This window comes from Culex pipiens, chromosome 1, assembly GCF_016801865.2.
Source record: "Culex pipiens pallens isolate TS chromosome 1, TS_CPP_V2, whole genome shotgun sequence".
NCBI classification, from domain to species: domain Eukaryota; kingdom Metazoa; phylum Arthropoda; class Insecta; order Diptera; family Culicidae; genus Culex; species Culex pipiens.
The window spans coordinates 84,085,285-84,111,660 of NC_068937.1; the positions used below are offsets into that span (position 1 = coordinate 84,085,285).

At 42.0% G+C, this 26,376-nt stretch overlaps 2 protein-coding genes and 2 long non-coding RNA genes across 5 annotated transcripts in view; 1 reads left to right on the forward strand and 3 right to left on the reverse strand.

Annotated features, from left to right (window-relative positions):
• LOC120424935 (uncharacterized) overlaps positions 1 to 15,369 on the forward strand; it is a 211,274-nt gene extending 195,905 nt beyond the window's left edge. The window contains exons 1-6 of one of the 2 annotated variants that reach the window (XM_039589236.2): positions 1 to 131; positions 7,852 to 7,929; positions 7,995 to 8,468; positions 8,619 to 8,936; positions 14,437 to 14,874; positions 15,068 to 15,369. In XM_039589236.2, coding sequence (XP_039445170.1) covers positions 7,863 to 7,929; positions 7,995 to 8,468; positions 8,619 to 8,936; positions 14,437 to 14,874; positions 15,068 to 15,228 — 1,458 coding nt within the window. In that variant the 5' untranslated portion in view covers positions 1 to 131; positions 7,852 to 7,862 and the 3' untranslated portion in view covers positions 15,229 to 15,369. The remainder of the gene's footprint in view (positions 132 to 7,851; positions 7,930 to 7,994; positions 8,469 to 8,618; positions 8,937 to 14,436; positions 14,875 to 15,067) is intronic. The other variant, XM_052706163.1, reaches the window with a different exon arrangement.
• On the reverse strand, positions 4 to 25,769 carry LOC128092407 (uncharacterized). Its single transcript, XR_008211739.1, has 3 exons — positions 25,526 to 25,769; positions 24,914 to 24,985; positions 4 to 140 (listed from the first exon to the last, which is right to left on the reverse strand). It is a non-coding gene; the product is annotated as an uncharacterized LOC128092407 (long non-coding RNA).
• LOC120424952 (uncharacterized) lies at positions 16,700 to 21,029 on the reverse strand. The gene is made up of 2 exons (XM_039589264.2): positions 17,331 to 21,029; positions 16,700 to 17,222 (listed from the first exon to the last, which is right to left on the reverse strand). Exons 1-2 carry the CDS (start codon positions 20,029 to 20,031, stop codon positions 17,209 to 17,211), a joined length of 2,715 nt encoding a protein of 904 aa, XP_039445198.1. The 5' UTR covers positions 20,032 to 21,029; the 3' UTR covers positions 16,700 to 17,208.
• LOC120424950 (uncharacterized) lies at positions 22,133 to 22,797 on the reverse strand. The gene is made up of 2 exons (XR_005606446.2): positions 22,443 to 22,797; positions 22,133 to 22,383 (listed from the first exon to the last, which is right to left on the reverse strand). It is a non-coding gene; the product is annotated as an uncharacterized LOC120424950 (long non-coding RNA).
• Positions 25,770 to 26,376: the final 607 nt, after the last annotated feature.

A 26,376-nucleotide genomic window follows, 5' to 3' on the forward strand; every position in this document is an offset into this window, starting at 1 on the left:
CTGGCTCAGTGAATCCAGTTGCGATCGGGAAACCACAGGAGAAGGTTGTTCATTGAAAATCATCATCAGTGTTGTGAAGAAAAGTGTTTGTGCTTCTGGATTGGTGTGATCACCAACAACATATGCTCAAGGTTGGATAACTGTGAAATTGAAAAAAAGTTACAGCATTGGTGATTGATTCAGTGATTCGGTTTGATTAGTGAAGCTTTTGATTTTTTTTATATTTAGTGATATCTCAGTGATCAGACTCTGATAAATTCAACAGCATAATCGAATGAAATGTGTCACCAGTATTCATTACCTAAATGTTTGAGTTTTTTTTGTATTGCTAATGAGGACAGTTTGCTAAATATCTTTGTGCTTTTGTTCGGATTTCCCCACAATATCATAACCGTTGAAGAAAGCAGCACGCTAGTCACTTATATTCGGCGCATCCAACTTGAGTCTAAAATCTGTTGGGAAGAGCGAAAGAAAACGGTAGCTTTGCGAAAAGAAACCGTTATTCCTGTTGTGTGGTACTGTTGCGTTTCTTGGTTACGTTAATTCTTCCAGATCATAATCGCTTAAAACACGGTTCCAGAAACGCACATTTTTTTATTTATCGCGTTTTAAAAAATAATTTGCATACTATTCACTGTAACACATAAAAATGCGCCAACCGCTTTGGAATGTAGCACAAAATTACCATATTGTCCCGAAGAAAAAGCGATGACGATGTCGACGACCACGATGGCGGGCGGTTCATCTTCGCAAAAGTTTATTTAAATTCCTTGCTTCGAGCGCGCTAATAGGCACGAAAAATTTCACTTTCACGTTCGATAACCAAATGAACGGAATCGAAAACGATAAATTAGAAGACGGTATATTTATTTGAAATAAAAATCAAAACCATCACAACTTTCTACAGTCTTCTGTGTGTGATATGCTGTCGACTTTGAATTCATCGGTAGCGGAAATCAATGATTAAGTGAGATTTTGGAACCATTTAAAAAGCTTTTTTGCAACAACAAAAAAGAGCTAATTATCTGCCCAATTTTTATTAGTCCCTTCAACCCTCTTTCGACATTTATTTTGACTATATTGGAATGGATTCAATTGAAAAGATATTAAGTAGCACAGCCGAATGTTTACCCTTTCGTTGGTACCGTTACATCTCTCGACGATCGGCGATGGTGCTCGAGCTAAATGGGTTAAGCGCGGTCGAACGTGAGCTGTAGACAATTATATCTGAAAAATGCTGTTAGGGATTGTCTGGGCATGGTCAGATAAATCACGCTAATTTGAAGACGCTGATAAGGAGATAATTCTTTTGGGGACATTTTTTTCATTATTAGATTTCAGTTCAATGCATTTTTAATCTTTCATTAGTTAATAATGAAAGCCTTCAAAATATACATTTTCTGGAGATGGTAATTTCCTAATAGCTGTTAACTGCCGCTCTAATCGAGTCCGTCCCATATGTAAAAACAGCAAGCCGAGAAAAACGCATGTCAAATTTGTCCCGCCCATAAGGCTACGAGTCAGAATTTCACGAAAAAGTGGATTTTCTCCGGTTTTCTAGAACAAAGTACAATTTTTTTTGGGTTTTTTCTGATAGTTTACATGATTTCGAACCAAACTGCATCATTACCTCAAAATTGATGAAATTACATGTGGGACGGACTAGCTTCTTCATTTTCTTCTTTTTAAATAAAACTTTCCAACTTAGTCATTTTTTTCCTGATAATAATCCCTTGATGCGATAACTTCATCTACATATCATACCTCATTCCTTCCCAAGAATTTAAGAACTCCCCTTTGGTTGAGAAACACTGCTTTATTTTTTACAGTAGAGCAGGGCTGCCCAACGTACGGCCCGCGAAGCCATTTTATCCGGCCCGCAGCGGCGTTTCAAAATTGTTCTATGACTGGCCCTAAAGGCTATTCATGAAATACGCAATAAATTAATTGAGTGTCAAAATTTAAAAAATTATCTCAATATCAAATTTTCAGATATCATTTCATTTATTAATTTTATTTTTGCTTTTGTTAAAAAATGTTGCTATTTCAAGGTTTTGTTTGGAGTTTGCCTTTGATTCCTTTTTAAATGATTTTATTACACATTACACCATCCACATCAACGACCCCCGGGTCTATTGTGGTCTCTATTGCAAGTTTCTGCTCAAACCTAGGAGTCCGAAGGCTTGAATGGGGAGAGCACCAAAACCTCTTTCTACTCCAAGGAACCTTCCACCCCAGTGTTTGACTGACGACCTTTGGATTGCGAGTCCAACCGCCGCCAGCGATTCCACCGGAGTAGGCTTGGTTTGGTGTGTTGTTTGTACTTATGGCATGGAGACGACTCCTACACCTGGAATGACCTAACGGCCTAACAACCAAGGCCGGGACCGACATTTTACTTCCTCATCCGATGGAAGGTTTTTTTTTGAACATTTTTTATGTTTGAATTTAATTTTTATCATTTCTATATTAATATTTTCAGAATCAATTACTAAAGATGAAAAATGTGCAAAGATTGCTAATAGACACTGAAGTAACATTTCTTAAAGTTTTTGCTGTTTTTATTTCTAATTGAAAGGTTTGTGCCCATTTGTGAGAATTTTGATAAAAAATGATTTTTCATAAATGAGTGAGCAAAAATAATATACACTCAAACCCGATGTTTTGACACCAACTGTTGTCAAACGAACGGGGTCACTTTTTAGTTTGACACCCCTTTTACATGGAGTTCACACACACTACCAATCGTTTGTTTTGATAGTGTGCGTGAGTGCCGTGTAAAAAGTGACAGTTTGTCACTTTTTAGTTTGACTTTGACCAACCAAACTAAAAAAGTGTCAAACGAAAAAGTGACCAACCACGGGGGTTGAGTGTATTATTATCAGAATGACTTACAATGATAAGGTTTAGCTGGAGAAGCTTAAAAAGAGCAAATCAATCATATCGAAAATAAAGATCTCTACAAATATTTTTGAAATATTAAAAAAAACACTTCAAAATTAGTCAAAAAATCAGAAAGCTCAATATTTTTTTCACAATCTTCAATAATTCTAAGATATTTTAAGAATGACGAATTAATTACTATCAGATATACATATTTTTCTACACTTTTTTTTTTAAATTTCGTCTCTTTAAAATCATTTTGAATTGTTTTGTAAAATATTTGCATAAAGGTGCACAACTTCGCAAAAATGTTTTTTTCGTAAAGAAAATTTGAATCTAAATTTCGTTTCAATAAATGTTATCTTGTCTAATTGATTTTTCAAACTTGTAAAAAACTTGCAAGGGCGAAACTTGAATGTTTATTTAGTTAATGATATCAGGGTATTTAATTTCAATTGAAAAAAAAACAATTACAATACAATTTAAACCAAAACTAAATAAAAGTAAATTAATTAACGGTGCACATCAACCAGAGCTTTTGCACCCAGATTTTTGTTACAGACATTTTAGTATCTTCAAAACTATACGGATACCATCGAAATATTTTTTTTATTCATCCCCTAAAGTACTGTCCACCAAGTAATTTACAGCAATGTTTCATTAATTTTACAGTCCCGTAGTTGCAGGATTGGGTTCGTAAGTTTGACAATTTTGGTATAAGAAGACAACAACTTCCTTCGTTGCTGTGCTCCCTTAAACACATCTTTGATAGTTATCTTTGTTTTACTTTCTTAAAATCAAGATATATAATAGTAGTTTATGCAACAAGTTGCAAAAAGAGGATTTTTTCAGCACGAGTCGTACATTTATCCAACGAGGTTCACCGAGTTGGATAAATACGAAGAGTGCTGAAAAAATCAAGTTTTGCAACGAGTTCCATACAACATTTTTTGCAATTCCGAAAAACAACCGTTGAGTGAAATTTTAAGTCAAATTTTCATGTATTTTGTCAATAAATCGATTAAATAAAAAAAATGTTGAAAAGTGTTACTTTTCGAAACAAGTGCTGAAAAGTTCAACTTTTCAGCACCCATTTCAGTGCTGAAAAGTAGAACTTTTCAGCATTTATTTTGAAAAGTGTTGCTATTCGATTCTGTTATTTTTGGTACAGAAAAGTAGGCTATTTCGTCGTTCAAGAATGACAGGAAAAGTAAGTAGTTTCACGACGGAATTGCAAAAATCTTATTTGCAACCCTAGTGTATGCATTTGTTCACTTGAAACAACCTAATAAAATATTTTTTTTATTATAAACATTTTACCACTTTTGTGGCATTCATGTCTTAATAATAAAGTAAATGTTATGAAAAAAAAGTTTTATTATTTAAACTTTTACCAACATTAGTTCCGGCCCACCACTGCTTCGGAAAAGTCAGATCTGACCCGCAGGGCCAAAAGGTTGGGTACCCCTGCAGTAGAGCATTTTTGGAGTCAAATTTGAGCTAAATGGACAAAAAAAGACAACAGTAGCAAACATCTCGTGATTCCATTTTCTTTTTTTATATTTTCCCAAGATCTTCGGACAGTCAAGTCTGGACTGTATTAGCAATATTCTGCAACAATAAGTAAATATGTTTTGCCTGTTCAATATTGATCCGAAAGCTTTTGTAAAATTTGTTTTTTTGTTCAGTTTTATAAATTAAATCATTACCATTTAAGTCAGTGATTCCTAAGCTATTCTGCTCAGGCCCCTCCTTACCACTCCTGGGAATTGGAGTTGTTGGAGTCGGCTGTTTTACTTTACAGAAGTTTACATCGGGTGTTTTAACTATTAGTGGACACCCTAGAAGAGCCGACGAGCGTTTTACACAAGTTTTAAAATTTTAAGCACCTTTTTATAACCCATCGTACAGAACCATACAATCTGAACTTTTTTGACCAGTTTTGAATGTTTTATTTTATCAATTACTTTCTTTTAGCCAATTGAAATAAAAACTCCTTTGCCTATTCTGGACTTCCTTTTCCTATAGTGGACGCTGATCCGATAGTCCAATACAGGAAACCTATTTTTTATATCAAATTTAGGGTCGTTGATGGAGTCTCTCACTCTTGGGGCAATGACTGTCAATGATGGTTCTGAAATCAGGGTCCAAGAATAGTAAATTGAAATGAAAAATTAATCACTATATGTAAAACGCTTCTACAAAGAAATCCGTTTTTTGATTTTTTTCATAAAATTATTTTTATTAGGTCCTTTTCGGTATTGGGACCTGATTAGGACCGAGCCGGCTTTTGTAATTACATTGTTCTTAAAGCTAAGAGTAATTATAGAGAATCTTGTGCCCGTTTTTTGGTTGATACATTCTGAATCAAGATTTGAATGATTTTCTAGAACAAAAATGGCCTTGGGAATGATGTCTTTCAGAGCCTTAGCCGATATTTGATGTGTTGATGCATGGTGTGGGTATAAAGATAGGCTCTGAGAGGCATTATTCCCAATCGGCCCAATTTGGCGGTCATTTTTGTTTTATAAAATCATTCAAATCTTGATTTAGAATAAATCAACCAGAAAACGGTTTTCTTTGTGTTGTTTGTAGAAGCGTTTTACATATACAGCAATTCCCCACGAAAACAGCATGATTCGAAAAAAAAGTTCCCCGATCGGGCTCAAAATTTTTCTGGGGGATCCTTGGCCGAAATAATTAGACCCGTATTTTTTTGTTTGGCCATTAGGGTGACCTACGCCGTGTTAGGGTGTTCCGAAAAATGACTATTTTCGTCGATTTTCGCAAAAATAACTTTTTTCAAAAAATCATATCTCCGCGCCATTTCATCCGATTTTAGCTGTCCTAGACGCAAAAGAAAGGTGATTAGTTTGGCTATTTGGGAAAAATAGTAAGAAGTTTCGAAAATCTAGCTTAACATTTGAAAAGGTCATATGAAAACTTAAAATGCTGTTTCGAAGGTCTCGGGACCAAAGAGCCTATGTCTGAAAATATTTTTATCGGATTCCTCGGAAAATTTCACATAACATATCAAAAAATGGTGAAGTTATGTTTTCGATACTCTAAGATACGATTTTTTGAAAAAAAAACTGGATTTTTCGACGCGCCACGCGCAAAAATGGGAAAATGACGAAAACAAGGAAAAATCGACTTTTTTCACTAAAACTGCGATAACTTTAAAATTTCAGCGATGACCTATACATGTTATGGTACCAAAAGTTTTAATTACGAAAATTTTAATCACGAAAATTTTGGTACCCTAACATCGCTGAAATTTTAAAGTTATCGCAGTTTTAGTGAAAAAAGTCAATTTTTCCCCTTTTTCGTCATTTTCCCATTTTTGCGCGTGGCGCGTCGAAAAATCCAGTTTTTATTTTCAAAAAATCGTATCTCAGAGTATCGAGAACATAACTTCACTATTTTTTTATATGTTATGTGAAATTTTCCGAGGAGTCCGATAAAAATATTTTCAGACATAGGCTCTTTGGTCCCGAGACCTTCAAAACAGCATTTTAAGTTTTTATATGACCTTTACAAATGTTAGCCTAGATTTTCGAAACTTCTTACTATTTTTCCCAAATAGTCAAACTAATCACCTTTCTTTTGCTTCTAGGACAGCTGAAATCGGATGTAATGGCGCGGAGATATGATTTTTTGAAAAAAGTGATTTTTGCGAAAATCGACGAAAATAGCCATTTTTCGGACCACCCTAACACGGCGTAGGTCACCCTAATGTCACCCAGAAAAATGTTGAGCCCGATCGGGGAACTTTTTTTTCGAATCATGCTGTTTTCGTGGGGAATTGCTGTATAGTGATTAACTTTTCATTCCAATTTACTATTCTTGGACACTGAATTCAGAACCTTAACTTTTCATTCCAATTTACTATTTCTGGACACTGAATTCAGAACCATCATTAAAAAAATATATATGAAAAATTATGGAATTTGGGACATAAATATTCAATTTGAAGCTTATGACCTGCAATTTTTTTAAAACATTTTTTAAACAAACCGTAACTTGGAGCCATAAATCTTTATGTTGTTTCAACTGTGATCCCAGAAGGTCGCGGTGGCATTTTTCGAGACGAGATTTGGAGCCTAACATTTTAAAAGGGCACATAACTTTTCTGAACAATAGTATAAAAATAAAAAAGTTTTGTGCCCTAATGAAATGGCAAGCACGATATGTCAGATCACGCCTGCCGTCGGATGGGGAAGTAAATGCTGGCCTCGGTTTAACCTATAGGTTAGGTCGTTTGCTCAATACCGAAACCAGGGGTGCCAATTGCCTCAACAATTAAAGCTTTCGAACGCCTAGTTTCGAGTAGGAATCTCGGAATCAAGAACGCTAAGGCAATGCTGTAGAGCGAACAATTTGATTTTTTTTGAATTGATAGTAATGTTTGAATTATACTCTAATCTTGGTTTTAAAATCAAACTCACAGTTGAATAAAAAATGTCTGATTTGAAAAGCGTTGGCCAAAGCAAAAAGCAATTAAATTTCACAAAGGTCCGTATTACACGAAAAAATCCGAACAAACATCCGGCATGTAAAAAAATCGGATTCCGGCATGTAAAAAACCGCGAAGAGGGTCGGAAATTCGTACGGTAAAAATCCGTAAATTAGGTAGCCTTAGCTATAATTAAGTTTAATTGTCTTATGATCACTTTTCACTTTAAAAATCTATGTTTTGTTCAAAAATATGGCTTAAAACAACATATCTAGATTAAATTTTCAAAACAACCTATCCCTCATGGGTTTCCTATTCAGATAGGGCCTTTTGAAAATTTAATCGAGATATCACCTATTTGCTCGTAATTTTTCATTTTGTTAGACAAAACTAGTTTTTGTTAGATAAAATAATGTTGCTGTTCATACTAGAATTTTTACTTGAAATAAAGCAAGATCCCTGCTGTTAAAACGTTTTAAACACTGATGTATGTATTTTCTTAATAATTTCAGTAATTTTCAACATGAAGTTGGCAAATTTACTTGTAATCTTGGCCATGGTCGCCATATCATCTGGTAGAGTGCTGGAAAGTATGTGACGCATAGGCGTGGGGTAGACGAGAAAGTTTTCACTAATGCGGTCAATCATATTTCAGCGAAATCTACCAAAATTTCCAAAAAGGCTCCTATTGTGTTGCGACAAGACGTGGAAGAGTACAGCGACAGTGAGAATGCGGTGGATGGTAACATTTCCGAATCCGCCGCCGTCGATGAGTCGGACGTAAGTGAAATAGTGAATTGCTACGAAGTTAATTGCAATGAGGCCAGCAGCAATGCGAACGCAGCCGACGAAGAAACCAATTCGGAAAACAATGAGGTGTTGCAAGAAATCAACCAAGTGCCACAAGAGGCTGTTAGCCAGGCACCGGTGGTAAATACAGACGATGCAAATCCGATAAACCGATACTGCAAATGTACCACCTACGAATGTAACTGTTGTCGTGACTTTGCTCTGCCGCTGGTTCCGATGAAAGGGCCAGGCTGTGCGACTATCCAATACCTCGAGGGTAACCGTATGTCCATCGGAATCAAATTCGGAGATCGTGTCTTGGCAAATCGCGTTATTTCTGGTTAGTATCCCTTTGCTTAAAAAAAATAATATTGAATATCATGGATTCTGGCAACACTGGACACATTGTGTGCATGCTGCAATGACGCCGACAAGATGTATTTCCATGAAATTTGAAATAATAAACTATACGTTTGTTAACCCCAAACAGGTCGAAAAGCAACCCCGGTCTGCATGCCCCTGCCTGGAGGATTCAATCGTTTCTGTGGCCGTATTTACGGTATAAACCGTCGTAATGATGATCATTTTAAGGCTTGTTTGGGTCTGGAACTGCGCGCCGACAACGAAATCGAAGCAGTTCTGCGTGTTTCGTGCTTTAAATTCGGACCACGTGGTCTCTCTGTAACTGAGCCGGAACCACTTCCGCCGGTAGAGGACATTGATGTAGGTGAAGACGAAGACGACGAAGATGAAGACGAGGAGGAAGACGATGCCGATGATCTGCTCGGAACGCTGGGTCTGGGAGACGGTAGGTTATTTGTGCAACATTAATTTGAACATTTTTAGAAACAATAGTTTAAATGAATGTTACTTTTTCCTGTTACTTTATCACGTATTAATTTAACGTGAAAACTTCCAATAATTGCTATGATTTTTCGTTCAAAGATATAAATGTTGCGCCCCTATTAATATTTTGACAAAATTCCTTCTACAAGTTGTTTAGAATACTGCACTACACATGCTGATTCTTTTAGGTAACGATTATCCCATTCCTTGCGAAGTTATGGAAATCTTCATTAATCAATGATTGCCAACTAGGACGTCAATGACTGTACCACAAAATTATATAAATTTCGAAGACAATTAATTTACGAGCAATTCCAGCTCAAATCAGGTTTCTGGTGCTTTTTTGCCCGACCCTCTCCGATTTCAATGAAAATTTGTAGACATGTTATCCTAGGCCTATATAAGCCAGTTTTGTGTATATGGAGCCAGTTGCACTCGATAATGACATTTGAGAAGGGCGTAAGGGTTTTACATATTTTTGTATTTTGTAAATTAAATATTGCTGTATCTTGAAGCCGTTGCATTGTATTAACAAGTTGTCAAAGACAAACTTGTAGGAAATTAGACGAGCTTTTTGAAAAAAAAAATCACTGAAGGAAAACTACACGCCAATTCTATGAGATTTTTCAATTTTTAAGTTTAAAAGTTAAATTTCAAGGTGATGTCTCGATTTTTTTTCGTTCAAAATTTTTGTGAAAATAGCCAAAAATGTGACAAAAAGACTCACGAAAAATGTAGGATGGTATGTCTCTCCTAAAAAAATACAAAAATCATTTACTAAAACTGTTTTTTTTAAGTGGTCTAAGCGTCAACATTTTTAAAAACTGATAGTGGGAATCGATTCTCCAGACAATTTTACATAAAAGTCTCCCCATGATCATTGTCCTATATCCAATATGACAGACTTGATTTTTCAGTCTCGTAAATATTTTTACCGGAAAGCTCGTCCAGTTTCCCATAATTTTGTCTTTGACAGCATTTCAATTGAATGTATGGGCTTACAGATATAAGCATAATTACATTGCTCATAACTGAAAATAGAATATTTTATTCAGTGTGGTACAAACCTGGATAGTAAATAACCTTACGTAAATATTAAAACGAGTTAAATTGAAAAGCTGTCAAAGGCAAACTTATGGCAAATTTGACGAGCTTTCCGGTAAACATATTTTCTAGAATGAAAAATCAAGTCTATCATATAGAAATTGCCAAAAAACTACCAAAAAAACTATTTTTTCAACATCATTTACCCTGCATTTTTCGTGAGTCTTTTTGTCACATTTTAGGCTATTTTCACAAAAAAATTGAATGAAAAAAAAATTGTGACATCACCTTGAAATTTAACTTTTAAACTTAAAAATTGAAAAATCTCATAGAATTGGCGTGTATTTTTCTTTCAGTGAATTTTTTTCAAAAAGCTCGTCTAATTTCCTACAAGTTTGTCTTTGACCACTTTTTAATACAATGCAACGGATTCGAGATACAGCAATATTTAATTTACAAAATAGAAAAATATTTAAAACCCTTACGCCCTTCTCAAATGTCATTATCGAGTGCAACTGGCTCCATATACACAAAAATGGCTTATATAGGCCTAGGATAACATGTCTACAAAGTGTCATTGAAATCGGAGAGGGTCGGGTACAAAAGCACCAGAAAAAACCTGATTTGAGCTGGAATTGCTCTTAGATAAAAAAAATTCGTTCAATGGCTTCAAGAAGGCAACAACCCAACAACAGCCTGCACATGCTGATTTATTTTGGTGCAGAAATTCGTTAAATCTTATGAGATACAAAGCATTTTAGATTTTTCTTCGTAAATGATCAACGGCTTCACCTTTTAATGTTACCTCATTTTTGTTGGCCGGATTAGCAGAGTACCGACGGCAGCAGGGAACGCGAAAAGGAGGGACGGATCCGGTTAACTTTGCCGGAAATAAAATACGCGCGAGTAACAACAAAATGTGTCTTTATTGTTGCGAAGCTGGCTTAGAACTAACTGTGTGTGACGTGTCACTTTTTCTCTTGAACGGCGGCGCCGTTGTGCGCAGGGTTGCATCCGCGCACGTCACCTCCAATAGGGTGGCTCAACACTCCTCCTCGCGGATTCATCCCTGGGCTCCTCCGTCGTCCAGTTTTGGCACCGCTCTATTCTTATCTCTCTTGATCCTGTTGATCTCCTCCTCCTGCTTGCAAGCAACGAGATAATCTACGTAAATGAGTAGAAATATCCCGTCCTTACCGATTGGCTGCTTGTAGATGCTCGAATCCGAATTGCACCGCTCGAATCTCAACCGCGACAGTTTTCCGGTGATCGTCCGGTGCCACACTCGCGCCGCTTGTTTGAGACCGCAAATGCTTTTCAGCAGTCGGCACACTTTGGTCTGCTTCTTCTTGCTGGCGTTGTTCGCTCGAACCCACTCCTCCTTTTCAGGACAACGTACAGCTTTCTCGCCGCTGGTTCGTCCTGCTCCATCACCACCAGGCCGACTTCGTAGTCCTCCAGTCTGGCCGGCAGCTGTCCTCGCGTAGATCTGTCCGGCAACACTCGCAGCTGTTGTTCTTGACCTGCTGGCTCTGTATCCGGTGCTCGCGGTGCGGCCTCCAGCGCTGGCGGTTGAGCATCCGCCCCGCCCGGTCCAGGTGGGTCACCCGGCGCCGCCGCCTCTTGCACCGCTTCTTCGCCGTTGAACAGATCCTCGGCGGACTCGTAACCCTCGAAAGAGTCATCATCAGACAGCTCGTTTCGCACGATGGGCTCCATCGGGGACACTTCTTGCTCTTCACGGTCGTGCTTCACTGATTCACTTTCGAATTCACTGCACTTTCTCTCGTCCGGCATACGCAAATCCTCGACAAACTTCACATCACGACTTATCGTCACACGTTCACTTTGTTTGTCGACAAAACGGTATGCTTTGTGTTCGTTCGAGTATCCCACAAACACTAGTTTTCGCGCTTTCACGTCCATTTTCTTCCTTTTCTGTGCGGGCACCTGCACCCACGCCTCACTCCCGAAGATCTTCATGTGCTCTAGGCTGGGTTTCCTCCCGTACCATTTCTCGAACGGACTCATCCCAATCGACCGCGACGGTAGACGGTTCTGGATGTAGGTCGCCGTCAGCACGGCTTCGCCCCAGTACTTCGGCTCCAACTCTGCATCGCGCAGCATACACAGAGACGACTCCTTGAGATACCGGTTCTTTCTCTCGGCAACTCCGTTCTGCTGCGGAGAGTACGGCGCCGTGAACTGGCTCACGATTCCTTCTCGGCGCAGAAATTCCTGCAGCGCCTTGTTGACGTACTCGCCGCCTCCATCGGACCGAATGATGCGCGGGGTCTTTCCGATCTGGGTCTTGCAGAACTTGACAAAGTTTTCGATCTTGCCCGCAGCGTCGGACTTGTTCCGGATCAGGTACACGAACGTCATTCTGGTGTAGTCGTCGATCAGCGACAGGTAGTACCTGTTTCCGCTCGGGGTTTCCTCCATCGGGCCGCTCAAATCCGTGTGCACCAAATCCAGCTTGTCCTTCGTGTCGTGCACAGCCTGCTTCGGAAACGGAGTGCGAGACATCTTCCCTTCCATGCAGCTGCTGCAGAGCGTACGTACGCCGCAGTCCTCAACCTTGATCCCTTCCGCAAACTTCCCCGGAATCGCTTGAACCACCTCTTGATCACGGTGACCGAGCCGACGATGCCAGGTGTGTTGGCAGTTGGCAGTGTGGCTCCTCTGCACTGTGATCATTGCTTGGTCCGGAGTGCACAATCGGTAGAGGCTTCCGTGGCGAGTCCCTTGGGCTGCTACTACTCCTGCACGGTTCCGGACTTCACAGCGTTCGCCGTTGAACACAACTTCGAATCCTTTCGCTGCAAGTGTGCTCACCGAAATCAGTCCGCTGGTGAGTTTGGGAACGTAGAGGACGTCGTGGAGCTCGATGTCGACCGGATTTCCTTCACCGTTGACTCCGACGATGGTTCCGCTTCCGGTGCCTCGAACTTCCGCCTTCTCTCCGTCAGCGAGCGTCACGCTGACGCTCACCTTCTCTTGAAGCGCCTTGAAGAACCGCTTGTCGCCGGTCATGTGCCGCGACGCGCCGCTGTCGACGTACCATTCTGCCGATCCTCCGTGACCGGCCATCCAAGCGAGGGGTTCGTCCGAAACGTCTGCTTGCTTCGCCTTGACCTCGCCCTCCTTGCTTGACTCTGGCTTCATGTTCGTCGACTCCTCCTTCTTCCGTTCGGGGCACTTCCTCCAAAAGTGGCCAGGCTGGTGGCAGTGATTGCAGAGCTGCTGCTGCTGCTGCTGTTTGCCACCCTTGCCGCCCTTTCCTTTGTTTACGTTCGAGCGTAGAGCCTTGTCTCCGCCCTCAACCGCGCTTGAACGTTCACGCCGCTTCTCCGCCTCTGCCATCAGGCTGGCCTGCAGCAGATCCGACGTGATTTCCTCGACAGGCCGTTGCTGAATGGCCGTGACGAGCGGATCGAACGAGTCTGGCAACGAAACCATCATGAGCGCCACTCGGAGTTTGTCCGGAATCTCCTGGCCAGCATCCTCGACTCGTTGCACCAGCTCGTTGAACACCTGGATGTGCTCCTCCACCTCGCCGCCCTCCGGAAGGTCCAGCCGGGCCAGCTTCTTGAGGAGGTACACAACGGAACGCTGGTCGTGGTGGTCCTTCAACTTCTCCCAGGCCTCCTTCGCTGATTTGCAGGTCTTTATCAGCCTAGCCTGGTTGTCGTCCACCCACAGGCCAATCGTCGCACGCGCCACTTCGTCCTTCTCCACCCACTGCTCCGAGGGAACTTGCGGCTTCTCCTTGGAGATTACTGACCACAACCGCTCCTTGATGAGCAACATCTCCATTTTAAACTTCCAAGTGTGGTAGTTTACGCTGGTCAGTCTGGGAAGGGCGTAGCGCTGGTCCGCCATCTTGCCGGAACTTTTCACCAATCGTCCGGCACCAACTTTTTCCTCAGCTTCCGCGCGACCGAACTCCTCTTCCGCTGCGTTCCTGGGCACAAAACCTGTTGGCCGGATTAGCAGAGTACCGACGGCAGCAGGGAACGCGAAAAGGAGGGACGGATCCGGTTAACTTTGCCGGAAATAAAATACGCGCGAGTAACAACAAAATGTGTCTTTATTGTTGCGAAGCTGGCTTAGAACTAACTGTGTGTGACGTGTCACTTTTTCTCTTGAACGGCGGCGCCGTTGTGCGCAGGGTTGCATCCGCGCACGTCACCTCCAATAGGGTGGCTCAACAATTTTAAAATGCCCATGATTTTTATGATACATTTAACATTTACTTATAATGTAGCAACTTAATTTAAAAATTAACACTCCATCATTAGTTTCACCTGAACAAAACAGATTAAAGGCAAGGCAACTAAAGCAAAAATTCAATAATCTATAATCAACCATATGAACACACACATATGAAACTTTTAAACATTTTTTTTGCGCAGATGACGACGATGATGATGACGATGACGATGACGATGAGGGAGCCGATCAAGATGAACCGGAAATTCAGTCGTCAGAGCCCGGTTATACCGGATTCAGTTTACTTGAGGGGGATTTCCTAGGAGACCTTTTGGGTACAACTAGCCAAAAAAAGAAGAAAACTAGTTTAACCAAAAACGGCACAAACCAACCAATTAGTAAAGATGCTAAGAAGAAGCCCATGAAACAAGCAGCAGCGCAAGTAGCCGAGGTTGTGAGTAAAAATGTGACCGTAACCAAAAATAAAGTTAAGGACGACGATGATTCAGATGAGATAACCGATATTGTTGAATCACTAGTATCCGGAGGAGATGATGATAGTGCCGAAAATGACGATGAAGACAACGAAAATGATGATGATGATGAAGAAGACTCTAAAGAGACACCGGAAGTTACCGAAGGTATTTTCAGTGATTCACCATTTCAGCGTGCTTAATTTTAGCAGTTTGCGAATGCGGCTTCATGTGATATCAATGTTGATCTTAGATGAGAGGTTACGTGAAGTCACACTCTCAAATAATCATGTTTAAGCACACTGATAAAAGGGTTTTTAAGAATCTGTTAACGTTATTGTTTCTCCTTAAAATTCTTTAGAAGCTACCAACACTCCTGTCGATGATGAAGAAGAAGACGACTACGAGGAAAGTGGAGAAGAAAACGATACTGCCAATGATAATCTTAAAACCAAACAAACTAAACAGCCAAAATTTGGGTTCAATTGGAATAATTTAACACGGTTTTTCCGAATACTTTAAGAGCAACACGTTGTAGCTCGAACATCTACGATGTTTGTGATTAGTGTGTAGTTTGTAAATCTGTTCAAAATAATCATTATGACATTATTTATTTAATTTATTGTAATTTATTGAACGCTGAAATAGATTCAAACCAGTAAATTTTCATAAGTTTATATCTTTATCACAAGTCCCCAAATCCCAAAACTGTCGAGTATATAGACTAGGGTGGTCCAAATCCGGGCTTTTTGGGGCTACCCCCTGAAATCAAAGATTGACCCATCACTAGGCTAAATTCCAAATTTGAGCTCATTCTGACCACGGGAACCCCTCCCTCCAATCGCTTATAGTTTGTATGGGAAAAATCGTCAAAATGTATGGAGAAAAGCAACTGTTTTACTTTTTTTTACCTGTGGAAGGCACCTTAATTATCCGATTCTTACCATTTTTCAAATGTAGAACCTTCATGAAACTTAGAACAACTTTCCCCAGATTCCTTTGTGGACCTCCAATCAGTGAGGTACTCCTGAAAAGTGCTAAAAAGTGCAAAAAATGCCTCACGGCAAGAAAAACAGGCGGTCCTCACCAGCAGGATCGGCAGATTTAAAGAAGCTAAAGAATGCCAAAGCGCTACCTGCAAAGACAGGCAGTTTGAGCAAGGACGCTCAAATTTCGTCTGGAAACCAGTTCGCTACCCTCCCTGGACGTGAGCGAGAAGGAAGAATTCGAACGACGGGAAAAGTTGCCACCCATTTTTGTGAAAACATCGTCATAGGATTTGGTGTGAAAGTGGCTGACCGGGTTTATCAAATCTGGTGATGGACTCAAAATTCTGCTACCTACCAGAAAGGATTGCAACTACGTTCGGGATTTCCTGAACAACACAAAGATTGAATACTACAGCCATGACGATCCATGTAAACGCTCATGAAACAGGTCCTCCGTCGCCTGTACGACATGGATGTGAGTGTGCTGAAAGAAGAGCTCAAAACTCTTAAGTTGAACGTGATCGAAGTCTTCAAGATGACGAGACACAACAAGGACATCAAGTATCGTGATCAACTGTACCTGGTTCATATCGAGAAAGGATCGACAACGCCGTCTGAGCTGAAAACAGTTCGGGCAATTTTCAACATCATTGTTCGGGCCGGGGCTCGAACTTGTGCCGGACGTTGGAGGTTTTGCTTCCCACCTTCGTTGGTGGCACCTGAAGACCTCGGAGACAGGTAACACTTCACGACCGTACACTATGGGCACTCGCACTTCGCACTTTCCACCGTGAAAGTGTCGTTGTTGCTTCACGATCACCTCAACGATCACACTCAGTCCGCTGGACTTGTTTCAGCGGCACTAGAGAACAGTTCACTACGCGGCGAATCTTCACGATTTGGCTTCAAATTGTCGAACGATTTCGGATCAGAAATAAACTCGATTTTAAATACTGCACGACTTGTGTATTGGACTTTGGCGATGGAAATAAAGAATAAGAAGAACGCGACGTTGCTGCTTGCGATGTGTATTTTGTACTGTCGTGGTTCTCGAATTGATCTTCTGCTAGGCTACGTTTTTTCCAATTCTGCTTCACACGGTAGAGATACAGATTCTCCCAACTGAGAGATATCAGCGAGGATGATGATACCGTGTAGTAGAGCAACTTCGGTATTTTGCATGCAGCTAATTTTTGTGTGTTTAGTTCATAAGTAAATTCAATTAACTAACCCTAAATGTGTGTGTGTGTGTTTGTGTCTTCGAATGCATTCTGTGTAAATTGTGTGCTAAAACTAATTCGAACTATTTACATCTGTACAACACCTTCATGGTCAGTTCAGATCTGACCATTCCGGCCACCTTGAAACAGCCGTGGCTGTTTCAAAACTCTCTTCTCCTTTCTTCTTATCTTCGGCAACGTTCGGGAAGACTTCGTGTCGCCATGACACGATCCATTGATGACATTTATTCAGGACGTGGGTGGTTCATTAATGACGAGTCGACCTGCTTGAATCACGTGGCATCATCTGAAACAACAAAGACCCGGTAGACCGAACGTTTGGGTTAGAGTGAATGGAACGGTGCTCACCAGTTCGCATTCCTTATGCGCATCGAGCAGTTTCGGAGTGCTCTACCGGTCTTTGGAGTTTCTGCAGCTCTTGGTGGTGGTTGACTTGACTCGCGTGCATCATCTGGAACAGCAAAAGACCCGGTAGAACGGACGGGTGGAGATGGAGCGAATGGAACGGTACTCACCTGTTCACATTCCAATTTCGCATTGAGCATGTTTCGGACAGCTCGACCGATCTTTGAAGATTCTGCAAATTCGGCTTTCTGCAAGCCTTCTCCTGCGGTTGATACTTCTCCTTTGTAGACGTGCTGCTTGTAGAACTTCTTCTGCCTTGGCACCGGACAGCTTTCAGCTTCGGCCAACTTGCGGAGGTGTGGTTGATTGAAGAACGTGAGCGAATTTGACGGAACGGCACGGCATGTGCGCTTTGGCGATTTGTTGGTCAGCTGCATTTCGGTCTGCCGTTCGATCATCTCGTTTCCTGCACCGTTGACGGCTGGAGATGTTTGACCGAAGCACGATCGTAGATCTGCTTGCATGAACGAGCTGGCGAGCGGGTATCCGAAACAACAGTGGGGCTTGGTATTGTTGTCCTTACGCATGTGGCTGAGGCGAGCTTTCTTGGCGGGTTTCGTAGATGGGACTTTTTTACGGCGGCTTGCGTGGGTAGAAACGCGATGCGCGGCACTCTCGCGGGAGTTGCCGTGGGTGACTTGCGGATTTTTCGACCGAGGAAGAAATGCGACGTATCTTCCGTTGTGAGTTTGAGTGGGAGTGGAGGAACTTTGTTTGGTAGGATGGCTTGCGTTTGGTTTGGCAGCTTCGAGCTCCAAAATGGGTTGAGGAGCTACTAGTAAAGTTCGAGCGGTGGTGGAGAAGCAGCACAACGTGGACGCTCCGTCGGACTTGGTGGGAATCTTGCCAGTTACTGTCCATCCGAAATGAGTTTCGACAAGTAACGGAAGTCCGTCACCGATTGGCTTGCGTTGTCCGGTGTGAAGTTCATGGTAGAATTCTCCACCAATCAGGATGTCGATCGCTCCTGGCCTGTGGAAGTGAGGATCGGCTAGTCGGACATCGGGCATGTTCCAATGAGCGATGTCTACTGCGCTTCTTGGGAGATTGACCATGGGCGGTTTCATGATCAAGAAATCGAGGGTGGTGGAGAATTGGCTTGTTAGCGACTTGACTGTGGTGGTGATTTGTTGGTCGATCTTCTTGGCAGATTCTCCTAGTCCAGCTACGGTGACATCCACGTTCTTTCTGCGAATGTTGAGCAAGTCCGCCAGGTTGTTCGAGACGAAGTTGGACATCGATGCCGAATCTAGAAGCGCTCTGACTAGGAGTTCTCTGCCGTGGTTATCGGTGATGAGAAGGTTTACTGTTTCCAAAAGAACCGTATCTTGCTTCGCTACGATTGGAAGACTGGTTTCAGAAGAATTTGCTAATCCAAAGGTTCCAATGGTTGTAGGCGGGTTGTGTTGAGGAGCTGTGGAATTGGAAGCCACAGCTGCGTCTTGAGTGTGGTCCGGTGCACCTGGGTCGTGCAGCAGCGTGTGGTGCTTCGCTTGGCATATCCTGCAGGAGAACTTCGATCTGCAGGCACGCGCTTGGTGATTTTGGCGGAAGCAATTCCAGCACAGGCTTCGTTGGGTGACCAGCTCGCGACGCTGGATCACTGCAAGCTTAGTAAATGCTGGACATTCGTATAACAGGTGCTGCTTCGAGCATGACGGACACTGCGGTGTGTACGTCCTTGTTTCCGATGTGGCTGCGTTCGCGATGAACTTAACTGATTGGGATTTCTTCTGACTAGCGCCGGCCACCTTGACATTGCCGGTTTGACGGTGCTGCAAGTCACTTGCGAAGGACTTCAGCATGCGAACGTGGTTGTTCAGGAACTCTATCAACTCCTCGTAGGTCACCACCTCCTTCTTGCTCGAGTCCTGTTCCCAAGCACGTAGGGTAGCGTAATCCAGTTTGTCGCTGAGAATAAATACGAGCGGTGTATCCCACTGGTTGATCGGCTCTCCAAGCTTCTCCAGGGCTTTGACATGTCGCTGGAAGTCGTCAACCAACGTGTTCAAATCTTGTGCTGATTCACCTTCCATTGATGGCAACTCGTACAGTCTTCGGAATAGGGTTTTTCTCAGCGAGCGTTTGTTGTCGTACTTCTTTAAGAGTTCCTCCCAGGTCGGCGCGTACTTATCTGCTTGAATCTCAACAGTCTCGAATTGTTTTCTGGCGGGATCCTCTAACGATTGTAGCAGGTATTGTAGCTTGTTGACTACGGGGATGTCCTCGTTGATGTGAATCATGGAAACAAAGTTGTCTCGGAATGAAATCCATCTTGATTCGTCTCCATTGAACTTGGGTAGATCAATCTTGGGCAGCCTGTGATGGAATGTTGACGGTCCTTGTGAATGAGTAAAGCTGGAGTTCAACGAAGTATCCGCATGCGCTGTGTGGTGATCCGCCTTGGAGAGCAGGAAACCTTTGGCTTCACAAAAAGCATCCTCGAATTCGCACCGCACCGCTAGATGTGCTTTGAAGGTTTCCGGTTTGTCCAGCTGCTCGATTTCCGACTGCACGGAAAGGAATTCCTTGTAGGTCCTGTTCAACGTCTCTAGTCGCACCGGTATTTGGATAACATGCTTTTCGTGATCGTATGCAGCCACAAATTTCTCAACCAACTCTCGTGTAGCCACAAGTCGCTCTCGCTTCTGCAGCAGATCAGCCAGCTTTTTATCCGCCTTGGTTGTCATCTCAACACTCCACTCTACTCACTCACCAAACGAAACGAAACGCGAAACGATTGCGGCGGAATACCACTTACCGTCGCGCGTGCGTGGTACTCTACGCGTACGCGAACGAAAACGACCGAAAGGGACACAAATCGAAACGTGTTTCCAGCTGTGGTGTGCCCTTTTCGCGATCCGCGAATCCGCTAAACGCCACCACGCAAACGCAAAGTCTCGAGTTTCCTCCCAGAGACAGATTTTTGTTGAAATTAAATCCAACCGCCAAAACTTGGCGTGCCCACTTTTGTTTGCGTCACTGTAAGTGCATTCGTTGAGTACTTGCCCACTTTTGCTTTGCTTGCCCACTTTTCGCTCTCTGTGCCTCTCTCAGTGAATCAAGAGCACAGCGCGTAGAATTTGAGCTGCGTTTGTCGCTAATTCGTAGAATTATGCTCTTTTGCCTTATGCTTTCACTTTGCCAAACATGCGATTTTGTCATGCAATTCATCCACCATTTGCAACCAGCCAAATTAGTGCAAATGTGGGAACCCGTCAACGGTAGTAGTACTAGATCGAGTGCCTCACCTTTTGTGGTCAAGTTCCATTGACCACTTACCAACACCGCTACAGCGCTATCCGTCCGCACTACAGGTCCCAGGTTCGACGTCGTCCTCCGATCCGGCTCGAAGGACCAAATGTTCGGGCCGGGGCTCGAACTTGTGCCGGACGTTGGAGGTTTTGCTTCCCACCTTCGTTGGTGGCACCTGAAGACCTCGGAGACAGGTAACACCTCACTACCGTACACTATAGGCACTCGCACTTCGCACTTTCCACCGTGAAAGTGTCGTTGTTGCTTCACGATCACCTTAACGATCACACTCAGTCCGCTGGACTTGTTTCAGCGGCACTAGAGAACAGATCACTACGCGGCGAATCTTCACGATTTGAGTTAAAATTGTCGAACGATTTCGGATTAAGAACAAACTCGATTTGGTTACTGCACGACTTGTGTATTGGACTTTGGAATTGAGCTGATACAAAGAACGCGACGTTTGTGCTTGCGAGATGTATTTCGTACTGTCGTGGTTCTCGAATTGATCTTCTGCTAGGCTACGTTTTTTCCAATTCTGCTTCACACGGTAGAGATACAGATTCTCCCAACTGAGAGATATCAGCGAGGATGATGATACCGTGTAGTAGAGCAACTTCGGTATTTTGCATGCAGCTAATTTTTGTGTGTTTAGTTCATAAGTAAATTCAATTAACTAACCCTAAATGTGTGTGTGTGTGTTTGTGTCTTCGAATGCATTCTGTGTAAATTGTGTGATAAAACTAATCTGGACTATTTACATCTGTACAACACCTTCATGGTCAGTTCAGATCTGACCAATCATCGTGACTTGGGAACATTATCGTCCAGTGCACCGTGACGTGACGCAATGTTCGAACTGCTCGCAATTTGGACATGGTGGACGGAACTGTTTCATCAAGAGTCGTTGTGCAACCTGCGGAGGTGGGCACTGTAGAGAATGAGTCGAGGATAGGCAATATTATGCAAAACTTACATCAGCGATTTAATTAAATATTCTTCGGCAAATGAATGCTACAACCCAAGTAACCATCCAGCACTAAAACTAAGTCACTGTTCAGCATTAAATGCGCATTTATAGCTGCGAGTAAAAGCTGATCAGCATTGAGAACGGCACTGATAGCTACTTCAGTGCTGAACAATGGCCGAGTTTGGACTTTACTCGGCTGATTAAGTGCTGGCCTCTACTGTCTCTATCCAACCCTGCGAAAAATGTCAAAAAATTGAGAGAGGAGAAAAAAGAATTTCTCTCTCTCTCTCTCTCTTCTTTTCCTTACACGCTCACGTTCTATTTTAGATTTGTTTACATCTATATTATATTACCGACACACAGCTGACGAGAGAGATGATATTTTTGATCGAAGTTGCACTGTTTGAGAGTCAATGCCAGAAGTTAGAAGTCGTCATCGGTGTTGGTTCCTGAGCCCTAGTCCTCTGGCCTGTACGGGAAACGATTGCTATGCGTGATCATTTGACTCAAACACCAGAGCAGAATCTTGAACTAAATTCGCATGTGGTTCTAATACAAAAAACGGGTTCTCTGGGTAGAAAATTTGATTTTTATTAAGAAACACAATCATCAAAACTAAAACTATGCAGCCTGCCTGGCCGGGGAACCAAAGTTTCGACGACTACACGGTTTTAGCACGGTCGTTCATCTCAGGCACTTCGTGGGTGTTTTCCTTTCCTCTAGCGCAATTTTCTCCGAGAACCAGCCTTGAAAACTCCATGGCGCTAATGTTATCGGAGTAGCCGAACGGTTTTTCCGCTTGATCTTTGTCCATTTCCTAAAAATATATATTCCTTTTAATACAAATTTCGTGTTATTATCTCGATTCATACTTACATTGATTTTTCACAGAATTAAACTTGGTATCAAACCAACAATTTGCTGCTACTTTGTTTATTATCAAATAATTTTCTTTCGATGAGTTAGCGAGTATCTCAATCGGTTTGTTTTGCTGAATTTGCTTGATGTGCTCTCTCTTTCTCTCATCACTCAAAATAGTAATCGTGTTGCCAGTTTACAAAAATATCAAGACAGTGTTGCTTGCTATGGCACTTAATCAGCCATATATCAGCATTTCACAGTGCAGATTCATAAATGCTGATCAGCATTAACATGTGCTGTTTAATGGTTCATTAGCACTGAAATGCCAATATATTGCTGATTTATGATTTTTTTAAGTGCTGGATGGTTACTTGGGAAATAATACCTATTTGGCCATTTAAAATGCTGGAATCGAAATCGATTGTGAGGTGAGATGCAACGACGATACACACAAAACGAGGACAACCTCGTGTGCCACGAAATAGGACAGCGACGCGTGAGTGACCGTACTAGTATGTGTGCGTCGACCAGGTTGAGCTTGTCTGTCTGCGCAACGCGAAGCGCTGGCAACTTGGCTGGCAATAGAGTTATCTACGTGCGCATGTATTGCGTGTACGTACACGAAAAAGATTGAGGTTAAATTTTGTACCGGCCAGCAAAACAAATGGGGTGCTAGTGTGCGTGAGCTCGGGCTTAGATAACTCTATGAAAAGCGAGAGAAAGAGCGACAACGAACAAAGTCATCGATTGCTGCGATGTATGCACGGCGGGCGCAAGCGATGAGCGTCGGAAAAGCAAATAAAAACGAGAGAAGCGTGTGTGTGTGTGTGTGTGTGTGTGTGTGTGTGTGTGTGTGTGTGTGTGTGTGTACGCTCTTGGAATGATCCTTGAATGATCGGGCCAGTTCTTCAGTCTGGTTTGGAAATTTGCAGTGGTTGGTCGTTCGACGACATTTTGCAGTTTCCATCTTCAAGATGGCTGCACGAATATAAAAAATGGATTTGTTTACTACAAGCAAGGGCATTTCAGTGAGCAAAAGAGTTACTCAATTTTGCCCAGAGTAACGAGAGTTTCTCAATGTTCCTCCGAGTTACTCCGTTTGCTTTTCACCATTCCCACCTTCAAATAAAAACCTCGTGATTGAAAAAAGTGTCTGTGTGTGTCGTTGCTAGGGGTTTGTTTATTTTGGGGAAAGTTCGTTTTGGGAATCCGGCCGTTCTGTCGCGTAAAAACACCTGAGATTAATGGCTGGAAAAGGCCAACTAATAAGCGTAGCCGATTCCCAAATTCACGGAATTCGTCCCAGCGTAGCAGATATATTCGCACTTAAGCATTCCATCGCTTTGTACATCCGGTTAACCTCGATGCGCAAAGCAGCCGCCGTGCGCTAACAGTTGGTTGATTCCGCCGTCATAAGTTTCAGAACTACCCCACACCCCTCGATGGCCCGTGTAATTCTCCATGCTCAGATCCGGCCTCGGATCCCCTAGCGTACAGCGCACCGCCACCGGGCAGGGAAATACTTGACAATATCTGGTCCAGACTTGGAAACGGCCCTAATTCTTCCCGCTTGTTTTGTAAGAAATTTAATTTTGTTTGAAGACATCTGTAAACAACTCATCATAGAATTTTTTTACGTATTCAATGCATTGTTCTGAGAAGCCTGGCGCCCCCATTGAAACATTCTAAATTTGGAAATCCAATGGAGGCGCTTGGTTTTTCAAAATGAAAAGCATTAGACACATTCTCCAGCGACAAAAAAAAGCGACACGTTTTGGCTGATAAGTCGATCATTTAATTTTTTTCTACGTGTTTTTATGGGTCCAGTCATAAATCGCTGCTATATTTACAATGAAAAATCTTTATCATAACTTAAACTAGATTTACCAATTTGTAAGAAACCATAAAGGGTCGAAATTTCGCTATTTCTCACTCCGTTGGAACGTCTCGGAGTAACCGATGCGCCAAAGGAAAATATGTTTTCTTTAGTCACTATAAGCAGAAAGTTCAATTTCTAATCCGAATCTAAAATAACATTTAAGTTTTTGAATTGTTTTGATATCATTTGAGTTTCATTACGAAAAAAAGTGTAAAATTTCGTGATGTTGCAACTCCGGAATGAGGCAAATGCATTTAGCTTAAGAAGTCCTTTTCAAATATCCGTGACCTAGAAAATATCTTACCCAGGAATTTTAGATTTATTTTAATAAATCACATTTATTGAAAATCAAGCTCGTTTCCAAGGATACTAGATGACACCAGAAAAAGCAGCTTCATATTTTTTTTAACTTTCATTTTTTAAAGGGTTAAAATGGATCAAAATAAACATTTTTATGCATGTTTCTATTGTGAAATTGTCTCAGGAACACGAATATGATAAAATTATCACCAGAAAATGGGATCTAAGGGGTCCCCCGAGCAAAAATTTACAACCAAAAACTTCACTAAAAGTAAAAGTGTCTATTTAATATGTTAAACTGCCTTACCCAAAGCGTTCTCAGTCTCAGATGGTAGTCCCAGATGTCCTCTACAAGCTGCAGGTCGAACCGAGTTGATATCTGGATGGATCACATTTTTATTTGGGTTTGAAAATAATGCTATTTTTTCACTAAAATGCCAATAACTCCCTTTAGATTTAACCAATCGGGATGCTCTACCCTGCATTTTGTTGCATTTTTTGAATTTTGAAATTTAATTGAATTTTGCCAAAGTTATAGCCTTTTTAAAAATTTTGACGTTTTTGAACCTTTAAACTTTGTGTCCCGATTTGCCCCACTTCCCGTTGACCTAGAGTGCTCATATTTTGTCCAGATGCTAGTTTTATATGTACAAACAACCTCTGAAAATTTCAGGCAGATTGGTGAGGTCCAAACGACGTCCCATACAAAGGGGTATGCCCTGTTCGTGGACTCGCTCTTAAATTCATGCAGTTTGATCATGTATTTAAAAAGTTATGTTAAAAAAACTGTTTCATATTAAATTAAAATTATGGTAAAAAGGGTGGTTTTTTTTCATGAAACCCTCACATGTTCTATGTTTTTAGAAAGCATATGAGAAGACCTTTCTTGTGGATTAAGAATTTTCAAGATCTGACTTACCTATCTAAAATTACAAGCAGTTTAAAAAATGGTCTGAATTTACATATCCTCAAATGGTCCCGTCTGATCGCCACAAAATAAGCCTTGTAGAGGGATGCCATTTTCCTGAAAGGCGGTGTCTGTATAATCTTGACAAAAAGTCTGTAGGAAGTCTGTTTTTTCACTCGTCACTTATTTTTATTAGGACCTCTTAGGTGCTGCGATCACGTTAGGGGAGATCCATAAACCATGTGGACACTTTAGGGGATTGTACACTCAAACCCCGATGGTTTGACACCAACTGTTGTCAAACAAACGGGGTCACTTTTTAGTTTGACACCCCTTTTACACGGAGTTCACACACACCACCAAACGTTTCTTTTGATAGTGTGCGTGAGCGCCGTGTAAAAAGTGACAGTTCGTCACTTTTTAGTTTGACTTTGACCAACCAACGGGGTACAAACTAAAAAAGTGTCAAACGAAAAAGTGACCAACCACCGGGGGTTGAGTGTAATCACTCTATAAATGAGAGGAAGGCACCAACCACCTAAAGCATGAGCATGAGCATGAGAGATCACCCATGGTTGCCCCTCCGTTGCTGAACAGAACCGTAATATCCTTTCAGCACTACTGATTATAGGCTTCGACGATCTAGTGGTGTTTCCCTTATCAACAGTATGTATGAATGCGCTGAAAAGATAAAACACCATGATTGCTAAAACCAGTGTTGCGTTCCTCACGCGCTCACGCGCTCGTGAGCGCTCACTTTTCGCTCATTCGTGAGGAGGAACGCTGCGCGAGCTAGCTCACGTTTGCCCGCGCTCACGTTTGCTCCGTTTTTTCAGCTCGCGTTTGCCCCACGCTCGCGCTCG